General features: G+C 36.1%; 1 protein-coding gene across 1 annotated transcript in view; it reads left to right on the top strand.

The window, feature by feature from the left end:
- atp2a3 (ATPase sarcoplasmic/endoplasmic reticulum Ca2+ transporting 3) overlaps positions 1-17,553 on the top strand; it is a 51,880-nt gene that overhangs the window by 1,872 nt on the left and 32,455 nt on the right. The window contains exons 2-3 of the mRNA XM_026211785.1: positions 15,489-15,506; positions 15,750-15,832. Coding sequence (XP_026067570.1) covers positions 15,489-15,506; positions 15,750-15,832 — 101 coding nt within the window. The remainder of the gene's footprint in view (positions 1-15,488; positions 15,507-15,749; positions 15,833-17,553) is intronic.

Raw genomic sequence — 17,553 nt, 5'->3', positions numbered from 1 at the left:
GCAGAGTGGATATTTGCATGGTAGTTTGTGTCTCGCTAGAGATGTTTTGTAACATGATTTGGTTGAGACATCATAGCAGCCCTGAGGCCTACGTTTACTTAATGGAAAAAGTAACATCTCATTGTAGACGCTGTCTCTCTCGCTTTGAGCTGTCAACTTCCTGTTTGATATGCAGCTGAATGCCGCAGGGAATACCCTTCCCTCTTTGACCTTATTGCACATAGTGTTTAGGATTGCTGTGAGTTAGTCGGTTTGTATTTTTGTGTACTATGCATATCTGCTTTCTAAATGCATTTAGAAATGCATTTATTAATCAAAGTTATCACAATTTAAGGTTGAGCTTTAAAATGACAGGTGTTGCTGAACAGTGATGCCTTTTGACAGTTTTAAGTTATTTGCCTGTGTTTTCTGGTGTACTTTTTCTTTTCAAATTTTGTCTCACCCCCTTGTTTATATGTATTTTTTGTATGTAACAGAGTGCTTTTGTCCAAAGCCTCTGTGTTTGTTTTGTATGTGTGGGCGGGAAATGCTCCAAACCCTTTTGAGATTATTCTGACACGCTGGCACGTTATTAATTCAGGCGAACAGGAGGTTTTGTTTACCATTAAGCCATTGATCATTATTGTATATTAGCGCCCACATGCCCCCCTCCCCCCAGAGGTTATTCCGACACAGACTTTTGCATGATGCATCCAACATCAGAAGCATCCCCCATTCCTCTCTTTCTGTTCTTTGGGAAATCCCTTATAAAGTTACAGCAATATTCCTTGAAATGATATATGACTAGAACATACAGACTTCAGCATAACATACTAATAGCAGTATAAAGAGTTTTTCAGTTGAACTTTGCACTGTACATCTTTTAACTTCCTTAAAATGAGTGTTAGGGATAATTCAACCAAAAATGTAAATTGTCAGGACTTATTTTATAATATCTGTCTTTATTTATCGAATATCTTTTTTTGTGGAACATAGAAGATATTTTGAGAATTTTTTTATTTATACAATTCAAGCCTGTTGTAATCCGTTTGGCTACTAGCATTCTTAAAAAAAAGCTTCTTTTTATATTTTGCAAACAAGTCATAAATCAAGGACATGTGGTTAAATATTTGCAGACAGAATTTAAATTGAGTGGACTATCCCTTTAAAAAGAGTTTAAATGAGCTTTTTACCATAGTATCTTCCTGAGTAAATTAACATAGTAATTTGACTAATTTTACCTTTAAAATTAGTTTACATTAGCTCTTTACTGTTTTTTGAATGGAACTCACTTAAGGAGTTGTTTAGTATAATTTTTCCAGAAAAAGTTTTAGAATTTGTAGACTTTGTCCATTTTACTTTTATTTACAGGCTTTTAGACTCATTTTTATATCTTAAAGGAATCATTGACATCACTCTCGTTTACTCACCCTCTTATCCTTTGGACATGATAGTAGGGCTGGGCAAATAATCGAAGGCAATTTTCATGCGCATCTCGTCAGTAAAGCCGTTTCTGTGATTAGAAGTAAATCTCCAGTATGTGCTTTCAGATGAAGCGGCATTTAATACACAGAGCCTTAGTTCACTGACAAGCTACGCAATATTGGAATCATAATCAGCAATCAATCGCCTACGATTATGATTTCACATTTTTTGCAGAGCCCTACAGTAAAGGTAAGGTAGTCGATTTCTAAGATATCTTAATCAAATATCTTAAACTGTGTTCTGAAGATGAACGGAGGTCTTACGGGTTTGGAACGACATGAGGGTGAGTTATTAATGACATAATTTTCATTTTTGGGTGAACTAACCCTTTAACCAGCAACTCAAGATTACCTCACGTCTCATTCACGCATAACACATAACATTGCAATAATGTGGCCTTCCATTTTTGTTTTGTCTGCAATAGCAGAATGGATTGCACTGATGACATATCATTGTCTATGCAAACAGGGTGCACAGAGGCAAATACATATGTTGACAGTCAGGTAGGAAAGCGTATAGTATCCCTCAAACCGAGGGATATGATTGGATGAACATATTTTATTGTTCTATGTCTTCCACAGATTATATAAATACATTTAATAATACATTTAGACAACTTAACTTAACGATTGCTATTTTAACTTATTTGATTGCTATCAAAAAAGTTTTGCAAAAAAACAGGCAGTTGCTACTTCTACTATAACTAAACGTATATAAAAATTTTTAAAAAGGCATTTGAAATTAGAACCAAACACTACATTTGAATCACGATACAAACAAAGATACAAAGGTAAAACCTGCATGAAAGAAAAACAAACAGGCTGAATGAGAACACAAATTCATTCTCTGACAGGAGGTGGCGCTTATGGATCAGCAGTGATAAGAGGGGAAAAAATGCCATTGAAACTTTTGTGAAGTCAGTTACCTTCAGAAATTAATTCATATAAACACCGACCCCAATATTAATATTTTTCTTCCGAACAGTGAGCTTTTGGTGCCTGTACAGTATCTTCTCTGTGCGTGTCTGTTAATAGGCAATACTTGCAAATGGATCCGTGCGTCTCTTAAAGTGACAGCGGGCTATTTTCCTGCTTCAATTGTGTGCTTTAATATCAATCAAACAACAAAAGACAAATTCAAAATCACACACTGCTCTTAAGTGAAGGACTTTTGTAGCTTTAATAAGAAACAAAAAAGTTAATTCTTACAGTGAAGACTATGCTGTTTTATTTTACATCTGATAAAAAATTTCTGTAGTAGGCTATAAACTGCTTGAAAAACTTGCATAGAAAAAATATTAAAGCACAGTTTGTTTCATTTGTATCTTTTTATCATATTGTGTTTGTCCTTACTGACAGTTTAATTATTTTCAATAATTTTGAGGACTTTTTGTTTGCTTTTTGGAAATTCTGCATGCTTCAGGTGTGAAGATGAGACTGCAAAGAGTTGTTTTCTGCAACTTATTGCACTTAATAACTATTTTTATCGTTAAAGGTGCAGTGTGTAAATTATAGCGGCATCAAGTGGTGAGGTTGCGACCAACGGCTCAATCCCCCGCTCACCACTACCTTTAGAAAAGCTACGGTAGCCGACACAAGTAAAGATGTTGTTGGTAAAGACAGCAGAGAGCAATGAGATTACTTTAAAAAGGTAAATTAAGGAATTATATTTACTTAATTATTCAATGAATCGATGTTATTGCAAATGTCAATGTACTTGTTATTCACTGTGTCTGTGTTTTATTCGTAAGAACAACAAAGTGACGAAACATGCTCTGTAGAGCAGTTTGACCGTTTAGGGCTACTTTAGACACATAGTGGCGACTTCCATGTAAGGGGACCCGCAGTGTATGTATATAAAAATTGCTCAATCTAAGGTAATAAAACATACTTATTATATTTCATTAAGTAAGGCCTTTATACACATCTGAAAACATAGTTATGTATATTAAATTGCATTTCTGTAAATAGTTGTAAATATTACACGTTCATTATCGTAGATGATTTGCCTTCGATAAAAAACGTGATATTGCGTAGCTTGTCAGTGAACTACAGTTCTATTAAATGGCGCTCCATTTGAAAGCAGGTGATGGTGATTTAGTGGTAATCAGGGAACCGGCTTTACTGACGAAAAGCGCATGATAATCGCATGCGATATATCGCCCATCCCAACCGTAGCAGATATACAAGTGCCACAGTGCTGGAAGCAAATGTCTGAATATTTGAATAAAATTCTAGCTGCAGTTAAACAGAAGTAGATTGTAAATGTTTTTTAATTGTAAAAAGACTAAACCTAGACCTGATCTTTCTAATCTACAGTATAACATTTATTTACAAAATGGATAGTTTCAGTTTTCATTTCATGCCAACTTTAGAAGATGTAAATATTAGTCAGTTTTGTTTTAAACGAGAGAGAGCAGTTCTCAAAAGGTATTCATGAAAATATGATCAGTTGTCTTAATTGATTTAAAACATTATTATTTAAAGGGCTCATCGGATGATAAATTCACTTTTACATGTTGTTTGAATATAAATGTGTGTTGGCAGTGTTTGTACACATCCACCCTTTAATGATAAAAATGCACCAGGTTTTTAATTTTTTTTTTTTTTTATCCTTATAAATAATATACCTTTTCTCAAATCTGTGTGTGATGTCACACAGACCCAGGCCCCTCCCACGATTGTTGATTGACACTGGCATTTTAGCACAGACCTGCCCTGAGTGAGCTGTGAACAGTCCGCCATTGTTTTGAAATCACTTGGCGATTGATGTGTTTTGTTGTTGGATGTAATTATGAACATAGCAGTCGTCATTTACTCCCGACATCTGATCCACTGAAGATGCAGAGGATTTCTTTTGTTTTTGAAGGGAATGTGCCCCAGTCCCAATCAACCTAAATGCATCTATGTTTGCGCGAATCATTTGTGATCCAGCTTCACCTACAGAAGAAGTGAGTATAAGCTTCTTTTATGAATCTTTGCAAATCACCTTTCCTAATAATGTGCTAGTTAGCAGGTTCCATGGCTAAATGAGGCTCAAGTAAACAGTCTCATGAGAATGGCTGTTCACCCCACAGAAGAGGGGTGGGGTGAGTGGAGCTCCTTAGCATTTAAAGAGACATGTAAAAAGGGTGTTGTTTTACACTACCATTGAGAAATTTTAACCAAAGTATGTTCTAGACTTTTCTTTAAGACCCTAAAGGATCATATCTACTTGTGGAAAATGGGAATCCAATGACCACTTTAAAATATTAAATCAGCCTATGTAACAAATTTAGACAACAAGTTGTCAATGACTTACAAGCAAGCTGGACTACTTTTACTTGTCACCATTCACTTTCATTGTATGGAAAAGGGGCATCTGAAAACAAAACAAAGAAAATAATTAGGTTGAAATTAGAGAATAGTGACAGAACCTGTGACAGATTAGATGTTTAGACATTATCCTGATCTGTATACTATAGGTCAAGGAACTCTGTGACCGCATATTCAGCCTCTCTCTTCATTCAGTATTTTTTTTGTAACATTACGAATACTTCCATAGTTAGAGTCTCAAAATGTTTAACACTAAGTAGGGTGAACAATCAGAACAGAAGATACTATACTGCTCGGTTTTTGGTTGTGCTGAATTGAGGTCATCTCTAGCATGTATTTCACCTGTGTGCAAAAGGAGGCCAGTGGTTAGATACTGTTGTAATTGTGGTGGACTGAACCCTCTGGTGTTAAATGAAATTTCTGCTGGCTAGGTATGTGCTTCCCACAGAGTTATTGTGGTAGGGAGAAGAGAGGTCCAGATTTGCTTTAGTTGAAATTAGCGGTCAAACTGTGTTTGAAATGACATGTCTTTATGATTGGCTTTTGAGGACTGTCCAGTTTTTTTTGTTTATTTTTTAAAACTCATAGTAGATACAAAACACTGTAATGTCCATCAGTGCTAGAACAGATATTGTGTTTTTGTGTGTGTGTGTTTGTGGAAGATGCAGCTTTCACACTTACAGCTGCGATCTAAGGACTCTCTATAAGAGGATGTTTGGTGTTTTGTTCTTTGTGGTGCAGAGTTTTGCGCGCCTTGCTGAAGAGCTTTTTGCGTGCGATTGTGCACATGCATGTGTTTTTGTATGTCATTCAGGCAGTTGGCATGGGTAGATGACTGCTGCTGTACACACACACTCACACACACACACAACTGGCTGACATGTAAACACCAGAGACACACACACTTACCTCAGGCCATTTTTAGAGGGCCCCATTCATTTTACTGCTCTTTTGTCTCCATCGCTCTCAAAATGCCCTTTAATGGATATGTTTTCAAATAGTTGCATTTGTTTGGTATGGCATATCATCTGTGTGAAGCTTAGGCTTGGATGGTTTTGTTTCCTCCTTGTCAGAACTCCCCAGTTTCACCAGACCAGAATACTAAAATACTTAACACTAATACAACTTATTACTCTTAAAGACTACTAACAGTTGTACTGTGGGTTTGATTCAGTTTTTTTGCTGTTGAATATTTTTAAAATGCCAAAGTCATGATCCAAGTTAAGCTATAAGAAGTTTGAAGTGTATTATTGTCACAATTTCTCAGTTCTCTATGTGGTTGTCCTCATGAAAACAGCACTTGTAACTTCAATGTTACGGTTGAACCATTGATGGCAGTTGGACTATTCTGACGATGTCTTTTATACTTTTCTGGACTCTGACAGTGTATTTTTCTTGGCAGTCAATGGGACAGTCACAAGCCTCCCGGTTGTCATCCAAAATATCTTAAATTGTGTTCCAAAGACAAACAAAGCTTTTACGGGTTTGGAATGACATGGGGGGTAAGCGATTAATTACAAAATTTTCATTTTGAGGTGGAGTATCCCTTTAATCATGCATCTTTGTTGGGTAAATACATTTCTTAAAAAAATCATACTGATCCCAAACATTTTATACTGTAATGTTTGACATCCTGTCACATCAAGAAAGGCCTCATACATTGACCACTAAGTTTTTTGTTGAATTTCATAATGAACTGTTTCAACAAACCTAAGCACACTTAAGCATTTTCTGTAGGCCAAATGTATTAGCATAACCACAAGAAAATATCTTCAGCTAGTGAAAACCACAGAAAACGTCCTCTGCCATCTCAGCAAGTGCTGCATTTTCCAATACTTCTAGCATTACATCTAAAGTCATCTTTAATGTTTCAAGTTCAAATTTGACCACTTCAATTCTGCTTTTCTACATGCATAGCTAATAGCTATCAGTTTTCATTAATTTATTAAATTATTTTTTTGCTTGTTTGAGAAAAGGAAGTAAACTGAGGCTGGAGCGTTATCATTAGCACATCTTGTGTGTGCGTGTCTGTGTGTTTGTGATCTGCTTCTATCTTGTCACTCAGCTCTCATTTTCATCTCCCACTTCTGCTCACTGCATCACCTCCTTGTGGCAAACCACTCATTTGACTCGGCCTGTATGAGTGTAGTGTTTTTATTAATCTTAAGAATTTCTACTTTCTTTCATGTTATGCATGCACTACAAGAGAAAATTGTGTGTGTGTTCCCGTTTGTATGTCTGCTGTTCATGAATGAGCGTAAGTGCATGTTTTTTTGTGGACAATGGTTCTGTCTTTTCAGCTGTTGTGTTTTCCCAGATCTGTAGGTAAGGTAACCCTGCAATGGAAATCCAGGAAATATCCATCACTGTTCAAGACTTTTAACTCTTGCTACAAATTCATAGTTTAGCCCAAAATGAAATTTCTGTCATCATTTTCTCACCCTCGTGTCTTTCCAAACCTGTATGACTACTTTTCTTCTGTGGAACCTAAAGGGAGATATTTTGAGATATGTTGGTTACCAACATTCTTTAAAATATCTTCTGTGTTCTGTAAAATAAATTAATAAAGGTTTGGAACAACATGTAGAGTGAGTAGATTATGACAGAATTTTACATTTTTGGGTGAACTACCCCTTTAAAAGCCATTAGTCAGCTAGTCGTTCAGGCAGTCCACTGGCTCGTTTTTTTATGAACTTCGTGTTCGCTGTTGCTGGTAACTGCTGTGTTTTTGAATGGGAACATCCGAAAAACATTTCTCTGAGTGAGAAATGATTTATGTTATGTGTGTATGCGTGTTGCAGATGTGAATGTTGTTCTGTTAAAACGTGAGGATCACTGTGAGTGATGCATGTGGGTTGCTCTACAGTGTCAGTGGAAACTTTGTGTGAGACCAGAGCTTCCCCTTCAGAGAGAAATAGTATTGTTACGTAACACCTCAGACAGCCAATAACAATGCTTTAAGCTGGCTGTGAAATAGGCAATTAAATAATGTTAAATATGAAATGTAAAATTAGCCAGTGTGAAAAAAGTTATGCATGTACTCCAGGTTTGCTTGAATGACTTTGAGATATAATTAATAACATGATTTTAAAGTAACTGTTTATATAACTGGGTATTATTTAAATCACTATGAACTGTAAACAGAAACCTTTTGCTTATCTCTTATTCCAGAGATTAATGATCTTCTCATAAAATGAAGGAAAATTAGCAAATAGGCTTTATAACATGACAATTTGTTTGTGTGTCGCTCTTTATTTCCGTCTTTTTTTGTAATGAGCCTAATAGTTACATCCCTGTATTCATCAATCATAATTAGGGATGCACGATCATAATTTTTCATGGCCATTACTGATTTCTTTACGCAGTAGACTACAGTACATTTAATACAAACATAGATGGTACAGACATCAGCATTTAGCTTTTGTATTTGAATTGGGTTGAAACTACATAGAACTGGCATAAAATTAAAAGATTAACTGTAACCATGTGAAATTAAAGGCAACAACTGCATAGTTCTACAGTCCAAACAACACAATCAACACACATTCAATAAGAGGTTTCTTAATCAGCATTCAGTATTTTAGTTTTTAAATTTGGTTTAAAAAAAAAAAAGGTATTTACCAATGAGCCATATAAAAGTATGCTGTATAAATAAATACATTATTCCAAAATGTTAAAATCAAATAAAGTTTGTGCGAATAAACAAAGATGCAAAGTGTTTCATTCATCCAAATAAAATAATAAATAGGGTAATGATTCAAATATTTTTTACTTGAGCTAATGAAAAATAAATAACTATCATCTCAAGTAAAAAAATATAGATGTGAATTGTGAATCATTACCCAAACATTTTTTAAATGGATGAATGAAACACTTTTTTTCAGTGTGCTACAGCCAGGTGATTTTTTAAATCAAATTAAATCAATGTAATTTTAAGGTTAAATTAAATTAAATTAAAATTACATTTATGCATTTAGCAGACGCTTTTATCCAAAGCGACTTACAGTACATTCAGGTTATCAATTTTTACATATCATGTGTTCCCGGGGAATCGAACCCCCAACCTTGCGCTTGCTTGCTTGCTAGCGCAGTGCTCTACCAGTTGAGCTACAGGAAAATAAAAAATAATCATCCTATACAGAACTGACGTTTACTTCTTGCTTTTCAAATGTTTATGCAAGTTCTACTTTACAAAAAAAAAACATTTTAAGTTTTGTCACAGTTTAGTCCGTTTCGTTTCTCATCCAACACGCGAGAAGTTGAGCTGAACATCGCTTCACTGTGTCCGCTTGTGCAGGGTACAGATAGTTACAGTACGCTCGCGCAGCCTCAGTGAGCAGGAAAGGGGCTCTTATTTTTTGCATGACGGTTACATGATAGTGAATGATTACAATGTAGTCTGTGCACGCGGGCGCACTTCCGAAAAAATCGTATAGGTTACTCGAAAAATCAGATGAAAAAAGACCAAAAACTGTCCGGTTCGGATTTATGTCCAGTCAACCGGTGCATCCCTACTCATAATTTATTTTGCAATAACTTGATACTCTGCATCCCAATCTCATAAAGTACCAAGTATTGTGCATGAATGTTACTAGAATGCTTATGCTAATGAGGCAACAATACATACAGTGGCAAAGTGACTTCTTATTTTCGGTGAGAGTCTGTCTGGCAGTGTGAGTTAAAGCAACCAACAAAGGTTTTCCCAGCATTTTGGGCCTCAATTTGAAGTTAAACTTAATAATTAACATGTTTACTCCTCAAGTGTTTATAAATGTTTACTGTATGTACACATTATCCTGCAGTCGTACAAATCACATATGAGTGGATTATCAGTGATTTTTATTCAAAATGATCAACGGTAAGGCTAAACTTTCATTGACTTAACAGTGTCTTTTCATAGTAGTTTCCATTGTGACTATATTTAGCAGTAGTCAATAACTCCAGCACGACTGCATTAGAATTCCTTCCAAGTTAGGCTTGGAACTTCTGTTTTAATGCCTGCTTTGCAAATGGACCTTGAAGCAAGGAATTATTTTCTGCCTTCAACGCACAGTACATTGATCATAAGACTTGTTCGCATTAATTCAAACAGTGCCTTTATATATTGAGTCACTTCTGATTTATAGTAGTAGGGTGTTTTTGTGTTAATTGAAGTGCGTGTAAATCTAGAGTAGGATTTATGTTGTGTAACATTTATTTTGGGTGAACGTTGACAGAGAGATGCTGTTCCAGCCATGTCCACGAGCCATGTGGTCATGGCAACTTCTCTTAAAAGTTCATTTTTTCATGGTTGAAAGAGACAGAAACTGACAGAAACAGAAAAAGTAGATTTGAAACATACAACAAATTTTGCATTCCATAATGTTTATATACATATTTGAATAAATATATATCTGATATATATATATATATATATATATATACATATATATATATATATATATATATATATATATATATATATATATATATATATATATATATATATATATATATATATATATATATCGAATGTTAAACATTGGCTTGTATTGCAGTATTTGAGCTATGGACTTGAATTGTACTTTAATTCATTCGCCATGTTGAAGGGTTGTGTGCTTTTCTGAGCAATCTGGTCTTTGTCTGGTGTATGATAAATAAGGCAAAAATAGGCTCATATTTAAAGCATGGTCATGACTTGGATTTAGAGACCAGAATACAGTCTATATAAGTGAATAGGATAGAGATTTTCATCGGTGGTGGATCATTTTTTAACCAGTATGGTTTATATTGGATACATAATTGTTCATGCTCATTTTCTTCTATTTGTACAATTTAGATGACTCTTGTTGTCATCTAATGCTTACTTATATGTACTCTTCAAAGGCACTAAAAAGTCTTAAAATAGGCTATATATTTTTTTCATACTGCAATGTGATGCCTTCATTCACTTGTGGCATTAATCTATTAGATTTTTATTTAGTTTTTTTTAGATGCACATAGTATAGAATTTCAATTTTGTCCATAACATAAAACTAACTGATGGTATCATTATCAGGCATAATTGGTGTATCGTTACATTTTCACATTAATATATTTGACTCTATATTGTGAACAAATTCATCCATGCTTATGTTTGTTTGTTCATTTAATTTTGACCTTGTTATGTTTAATATATCATAAGTCGATTCTTTATTTTGCTTCTGTTTTTGAGTGCAGTGCCCAACCTCAAAGTCTCTCTCCTACATTTTTTTCTGTTTTGATATGCTCTTACATTAAGGAAGAAAGGATATGTTACTTCTTTTGTTTCAATGTGTTTATAACCAGTGGAAATGAAATGTTGTTGTTGTTTTGAGTTTTTGCTAAAAGATTTGTTGAACAAGATTTTATGGCACCATGGAATCATATGCCGTAGTAAGACTGGGCTCATTTAATTTAGGAAGTAAACAAGTTCAGGTTAGCTGTGAGCTCAGCTGGGTCACACTTTGACTGCATCCTACTGTGTGCTGCCATGCTCTTGCTTGTCCACCTACTTCCCTGGGTACAGACATTACAGGCTCTGTGTGTTTTTGGCAACCGTTTCCAGGAAGTGTGTCCCCTCTCCCACTGACTGGTGTGTAAACAGACTGCCACTTGTTTTCACTTACTGTGTGGTTGTAGAGTGAAAGAGAGGGAGAGAAAGATAGTTGAAAAAACAGGGTGGAAAAGTAGAGCAAGATGAATTTAAAGGGTGACAACAAAAGCGAGCTTGTGTGTGTGTGTGTTTGTTATGCATGAGGGCAGGGTGAAGTCATGATGTAGGAATGTGCCTGGGCCAGACAAGCAGACACAGCCCAGATGACTCTGAGGGAATCCTTGGCACACCCTAACAGGGAACCCCTTCCATCCTCCTCTCTTTCTCTGTCTTTCCCACACTCCTTCATCCCACAAAGGTTGTGTTTGTTTTCAGGCCAACGGTCGGGCCCAGAAATGCCTACAGCGTGTTAGTTTCTCTCTGTGAATTCAGAAACACTCTTGTTCTCTGTTTTATGGTCAGCATTGCAATTTTCTTAATATGTACGAGGCAAAATGCACCTAGATCAGCAGAAACCTGCACCTAGATCTAGCATGATAAAGCATGATCAATGCGCGTGCACACGCACACACACACACAGCTGGAAAGAGAAGGAAACTCAGGGCCATTACTCCTCATCCTGCCACCCACTTTTTCCACACCACTGGAGGAACATGCTGCTGCTCTGCGAGGTGATTACTTTCCACAACAGACTTCAGATGAGTTCATATTCCTGTTACATAATATCATGTTGAATTAGAGCTGAAGCCGCTACAGTTATCATGCGCTGCAGACTGTGCCACTGGGTTTAGGATTCAGGATTTAAAAAAAAAGAGAGACCTGCAGTCTTTTGATGCTGTGAAGAGAATGGTGCCTCAAGCTGAATCAGAGAAATGCTTGCATAGTTATAAGCTGACCAGGTGGCACTGGCTTATTAAATGGTCACTGACATCTTACATGTTGAATGCACAGCAGATATACTATAAGATAGTTTGATTATATTTTTAATAGGGCTGGGACCATACACTAATCTGCCGATTCAATACCATCCGGATACTTGTGTGGCGATTCAATATATACGATTTAAGAAAAGAGACTTTTATTCCAGGAGCATACACATACAGTACACATTGCTTATTTTAATATACCTTAAACAATGAAACTAGTACCAAAACCCTGAACTTGCACATGAATATAATAGTTAAAAATTAAACAAAATGAGTAGAAAAAAATGCTTTCTGAAATGAGCTAAAGTTCTATGTTACTTTGCATGCGGTCTTAGTCATGTTTCCCTGGCAGTGTGTAAAATCCAAAGTGTTTCCATACTTGCAATGCAATACATGAAGGTGCAGAAATAATTCTTGAAGAGGTTTGATCCTTTTTTTTTTTTTTTTTTTTTTTTTTTTTTTTTTTAAATCAAACAATCACAAAATCAGCATTGGTAATGATTTCTGAAGTAATGTGACACTGAGGACTGGAGTAATGCCTTCTGAAAATTTAAATTGAATTTTAAAGTATATTAAAACAAAATAAATGATTTCACAATATTACAGTTCTTACTGTATCTTTCAGAAAGAAAGGAAAAAAAAACTTTTTGAATTTTGAACTACAATTCTTCAGTGAAATCCGGGGAAGGGGGCTATCTGAAATACTAAATTTTAGAGCTCAAAGTTCAAAGTAGATATTTCAGAGCTGCAAAACAAAATTCTAAATGGAATAAAAATGTAATGCATAATTCTAAACTACAAAATTCTGAAATCAGAAGCAGAAATTTTGCACTACAATATTATGAAATATGTGATTTTAAAGTAGAATTATTTGTATCTATAATTAAAAAAATTAAATAGATTTGAAATGGTCAGTTAGTGCTTCTATACCTGGGAATTCAGAGGAGCAAGAAAAACTGTATGAGAATATTCTTGCTTCCTGTAATGTATGCACAGGGCCCCTAAAGAGAAAAGAATGACTCACAGATATCAGAGCATTTGAAGTACATCACAGCACTTATATCTCACAGACGGAGCCCTCGACTGCAGATTCTCAGGCTCTCTACTACAGACAGATCTCATAGCCTAAGGAAAGATGAAGAGAAGAATCTCCTCTGTTCTTCAAAGCAGAACAAACTCTTTCATGCCTTTCTCCCTCCCTCTCATTCACTTTTACATCTGAATAAGTCTCATTCATCTTGTTTATTTACGACAAACCGTAAAAAAGCTGAATAAGCCCGAACATTATTAAGTAAACATTTGGTCACGATTTCTCGTATTTTTCCCATGTTCAATTTTTTTCCAAGTGTTGCTGGAAATTTAGTCATTGATGGGCCAAATGTGTGCGTTAAGACTGTTTGGATGTGTGCCACCTTTTGTAAAAATGGAAATGGGAATGTTGATGCTTTACTGCTGTGTAATTTCACTGCTACAGGTCTTCTGCCATGAGCCAATTTCATCTTGATTTCCACTTCCCAACGGCACAACCGTGAAGACATCATGACTTGAATGACCTGTTCCCAGCCTTTCCCAGAATATATGATTTGTGAGACAAAAATTGTGTTAATCAAGAATGAGAGATCAAAGGAATCAGATATTTGTCTCAATAAGGCAGGAAAGCCCCCTTTCCATAAGTCAGAGTCAGAGACAAAGGCAACTGCAATCAAGTTTTTCTTGGTTATCAGAACTGAGGTGTATTCAGGCTTTCACTCTGAGCAGAATGGCAGGGAAACTTCTGATAGTATTCACACAACGCAAGGCTAAACTTGACTCATGTAGACACAAACACATGCTTGTTGGAATTCAGGAACACCCTGTATTTTCTCTCGCTATCTTTTGGGTCGGTTCCAAGGATTTTCCATTGTGCTTTCTCTAGGTCCATTAATGAACAGTCTCCCAGACCACAAACGAACTGTTCTTGTCCGCTTCTGCATACATTTTTTCAGCTGTGAATAGTTAGTGAAAGCGTTTAATAGTCAGATGCTCTAATAGAGTGTCATAATTGCACCTATAGCAGCAATCAGTCTGAACTGATTATTAATGAGGCCAGTCTTTCCTCACGCAGACGGACATGCATGCTAAACGGCTGCGAATCCTCAAGATTTCAGAGTAGAGCCTCAACAAAGAGGGCATCTGTGTTGTAATTATGATGCGTGCGTGAGAAAGAGAGAGGTCCGTGAAGCTCCGCCCCCTCCCACTCTCCACATGCTCTTCGGCTCCCACACGTTCTGACTCGAGAACCTTCTAGAACTGACTAAACAGCAGTGTGTAGGCCACAGAGCCACATCTATGTCGTATGACTCTTGTACAATAGCAGAAATGTTTGTTTTTATTATGAAATGCTCCCTCTTTGAGAAAGGAAGCACACTCACTAAGCAAACGCCATCACAGTTGGTGGTCCATCTGTACATTTTCCACCCCAGATGATATTCTTTATGTGCAACGGTTGTGGTTTACATTTAGTGATCTGTTTGTGAATGTAGCTGTTATGGATTTTATTACATCACTGTAGAAGTTTTTTTTTTTTGGTGATAAGTGACGATACACTGATATTGTAATTCTGGCCCATATCTACAGTATAAGATGATAATTTTATTGGCCAATAAATGATAAATATCTGATATTAAAATTCTATAGTATTTTGTCCCATAAAAGACAATAATTTGACAAAGTTGATGTGTACAAGTTTAACATTAAAATGTATACAGTATTGAAAAATTATATAATTTTGAGATATAATGTCATCCCCACCCCTTTTTTTCTACAATAAACCTTTTTGTGTTTTTAAAGATTGAGTTTTAGATGCTGCAAAAGTATATCAGCTTGTTTTGCAAAGTAGGAATCTTTGCAGGGAATGGCTTAGACACTGCAAAAATCTCATATCTATTCTGCAGAGAGAAGTAGTCCATTAATCCTAAATCAATAATTGTCTACACTAATCTGTAATCTTCTGGTTTAGTATTGCACTGCATGTCTCTTTGTATTTAACATTCAGGCAAAAAATGAAGCCAACTGGCACTATCACAGGCAACGCAGTGTGATGTAAAAGAAGCTGTTTAAAAAACGTTTTTACCGTATGGCCTTTCTAACAGAATACCCTCTGTTTTGTCCCCTCTTTCTCTCTCTCTCTCTCTCCCTCGTACCCTGCCTCTCGTTCCACAACGGATTGCCTTGCCGTGTTTTGACTGACAGAGCTCCCAGCCGAAGAAGGTAAATATTGATCTTTCCATCATGTTGTTATTGCTCTCTCTTTATGGGTTGCACCGTTAGCACGGGCTCAGTCATTCAGTTTTACTAGAGGGGGTAAACTTTAAGACTTACTTTAAGACTATGCACACATGCACAAACACATGCACTGCATTACAGCTGTGTGGTTTAACTTGTCATCCAATACTTGAACATTTAGTCTGTCCATCGGTCTGTTTGTCATTCCCATATTTGTCTCTCTCACAGGTAAATCACTGTGGGAGTTGGTGGTGGAGCAGTTTGAGGACCTCCTGGTGAGGATTCTGCTGCTGGCAGCTTGCGTGTCTTTCGTAAGTGACTTTCTTTCTGGTTTGAATGTGATTCAGAAATTGTATTTTATTCCCAGCACAATAAATAGTATGACTGCCAGACCCCACCGTAAGTTTTATAGCAGTTATAGTTCATGCAATTGGTGAAGTAATGCTAAAAAATGAGACAGAATGAATTTGCCGTCACCATCTATCACATCCAGTTTGTATTCTGGTGTGCCAAACTTCAAATGTCACTAAATGATTGTCAATAATCCGAGCACTGAAGAGAGATTAAGTGAGATTTTTTAAAATCATTTTTTCATTTTTAAAATCTCTCTTTGTAGTCAAATGAGATATGTTAATCCCTCACCAGGACTCATTTGTGTGGTTTAAGGTCATTAACCTGGGTTTTGTGCTTTCACTAGAGAACACAGGTAAATGAATGAGGTGGCTTAAAGTTAAAGCTCATTTGTCTATAAACCATATAAATGCATCATTCATTCATCATTCATGTCAGAAAACTTCAAAGGATCTGGATGTGCACTCATCATTTTTTCAGTTAGGCCTTGGAAATAAACCATCTTCAGCGCTGCAAGTTTATCACCTGCAAGATTGCTATAGCAATTTATCTCAATGGTGTTACGTCAGGTATAAGTCTGTGAATTAGATGTGTAAAACGACATACTTTCATTATCGACTACATAATTGAGGAAGCACAGTATAATACACCTCATATAGGGTCTGATTTACCAAACATTTGATATGGAGCATACGGTAGGACAGAACAATCAAGATTAGTTTTTCAAAGTTCTAAAAATGCCTCCTAAAAATGCAATGATCATGGTGCAAGATGCAGAAAAAACATTGCGAGACAGGGTGCAAATAAGATGAATTTGAAACACAAATCATCTTGCATTTGTAGTGTTGAAAGTCTAACAGCCATCTCACCCTCTCAGCTGGCTGAATTTTTAAAAAAAGTTATGCCTTTAATGTACTACCTTTTAAAAGTTTGAGGTCAGTAATATTTTTTTAAAGAAACTCTTAAATGCTCATTTAGACTTCATTCATTTGATCAACATTTGTGAAATCTTACTGCAATTTTAATTATCTGTTTCTATTTTAATATAATTAAAAATTTTGTTTAAAACACATCTGTCACTTTTGATCAATTTATTGCATCCTTTCTGACTTTTTCTTACCGTCTTTAAACTACAGTCAGATTTGCATAAATTAGACTTTAGTAGATAAACTATCCTTATGCTGTCATGTCATTATTGTGTTGCCGTGGTTCTGTTGAGCAGCACACCAGACTTTCTAAAACTGTGACTTATTAAACTGGTGAGCACAGTCTGTTTTTCTTTTTGGGTTTCATGAATTTACCTTTTTATGAACTTTCCGTCTGACTTGTAGCAAGAGGGGCCACGGTCGAACCACTCCAGCCCCCCGCCGTTCTGTGAGAGCAATATAACATAAGTGTGCACACACTCTTGCTCACCCGCAGTGGAACGGACAGTCAGACACACTGCTGTGGTTTTTGTGTACATGCTTTTGGTTTCCAGACATCTGCGTTCAGTGTCTTCTTCAAGTAGATAAACATTTGGAGCTCTGCTCATGTCATCTATCATTGTGTCTTTCACCCGTACTTTTATTGTCTTAACCGTGGTTAAATTCTATGAGGCGAGCACCAGTCTTCCGACCACTGGAGTCCTGTGGAACACTTGAAACTGATAAAAATATTGTATTAGACCTCCCAGAAAGCC

Source organism: Carassius auratus, chromosome 30 (genome assembly GCF_003368295.1).
Source record: "Carassius auratus strain Wakin chromosome 30, ASM336829v1, whole genome shotgun sequence".
Classification (NCBI taxonomy): Eukaryota; Metazoa; Chordata; class Actinopteri; order Cypriniformes; family Cyprinidae; genus Carassius; species Carassius auratus.
Note: the sequence above shows the minus strand (reverse complement) of the source record. Positions and strands in the feature narration are given on the sequence as shown.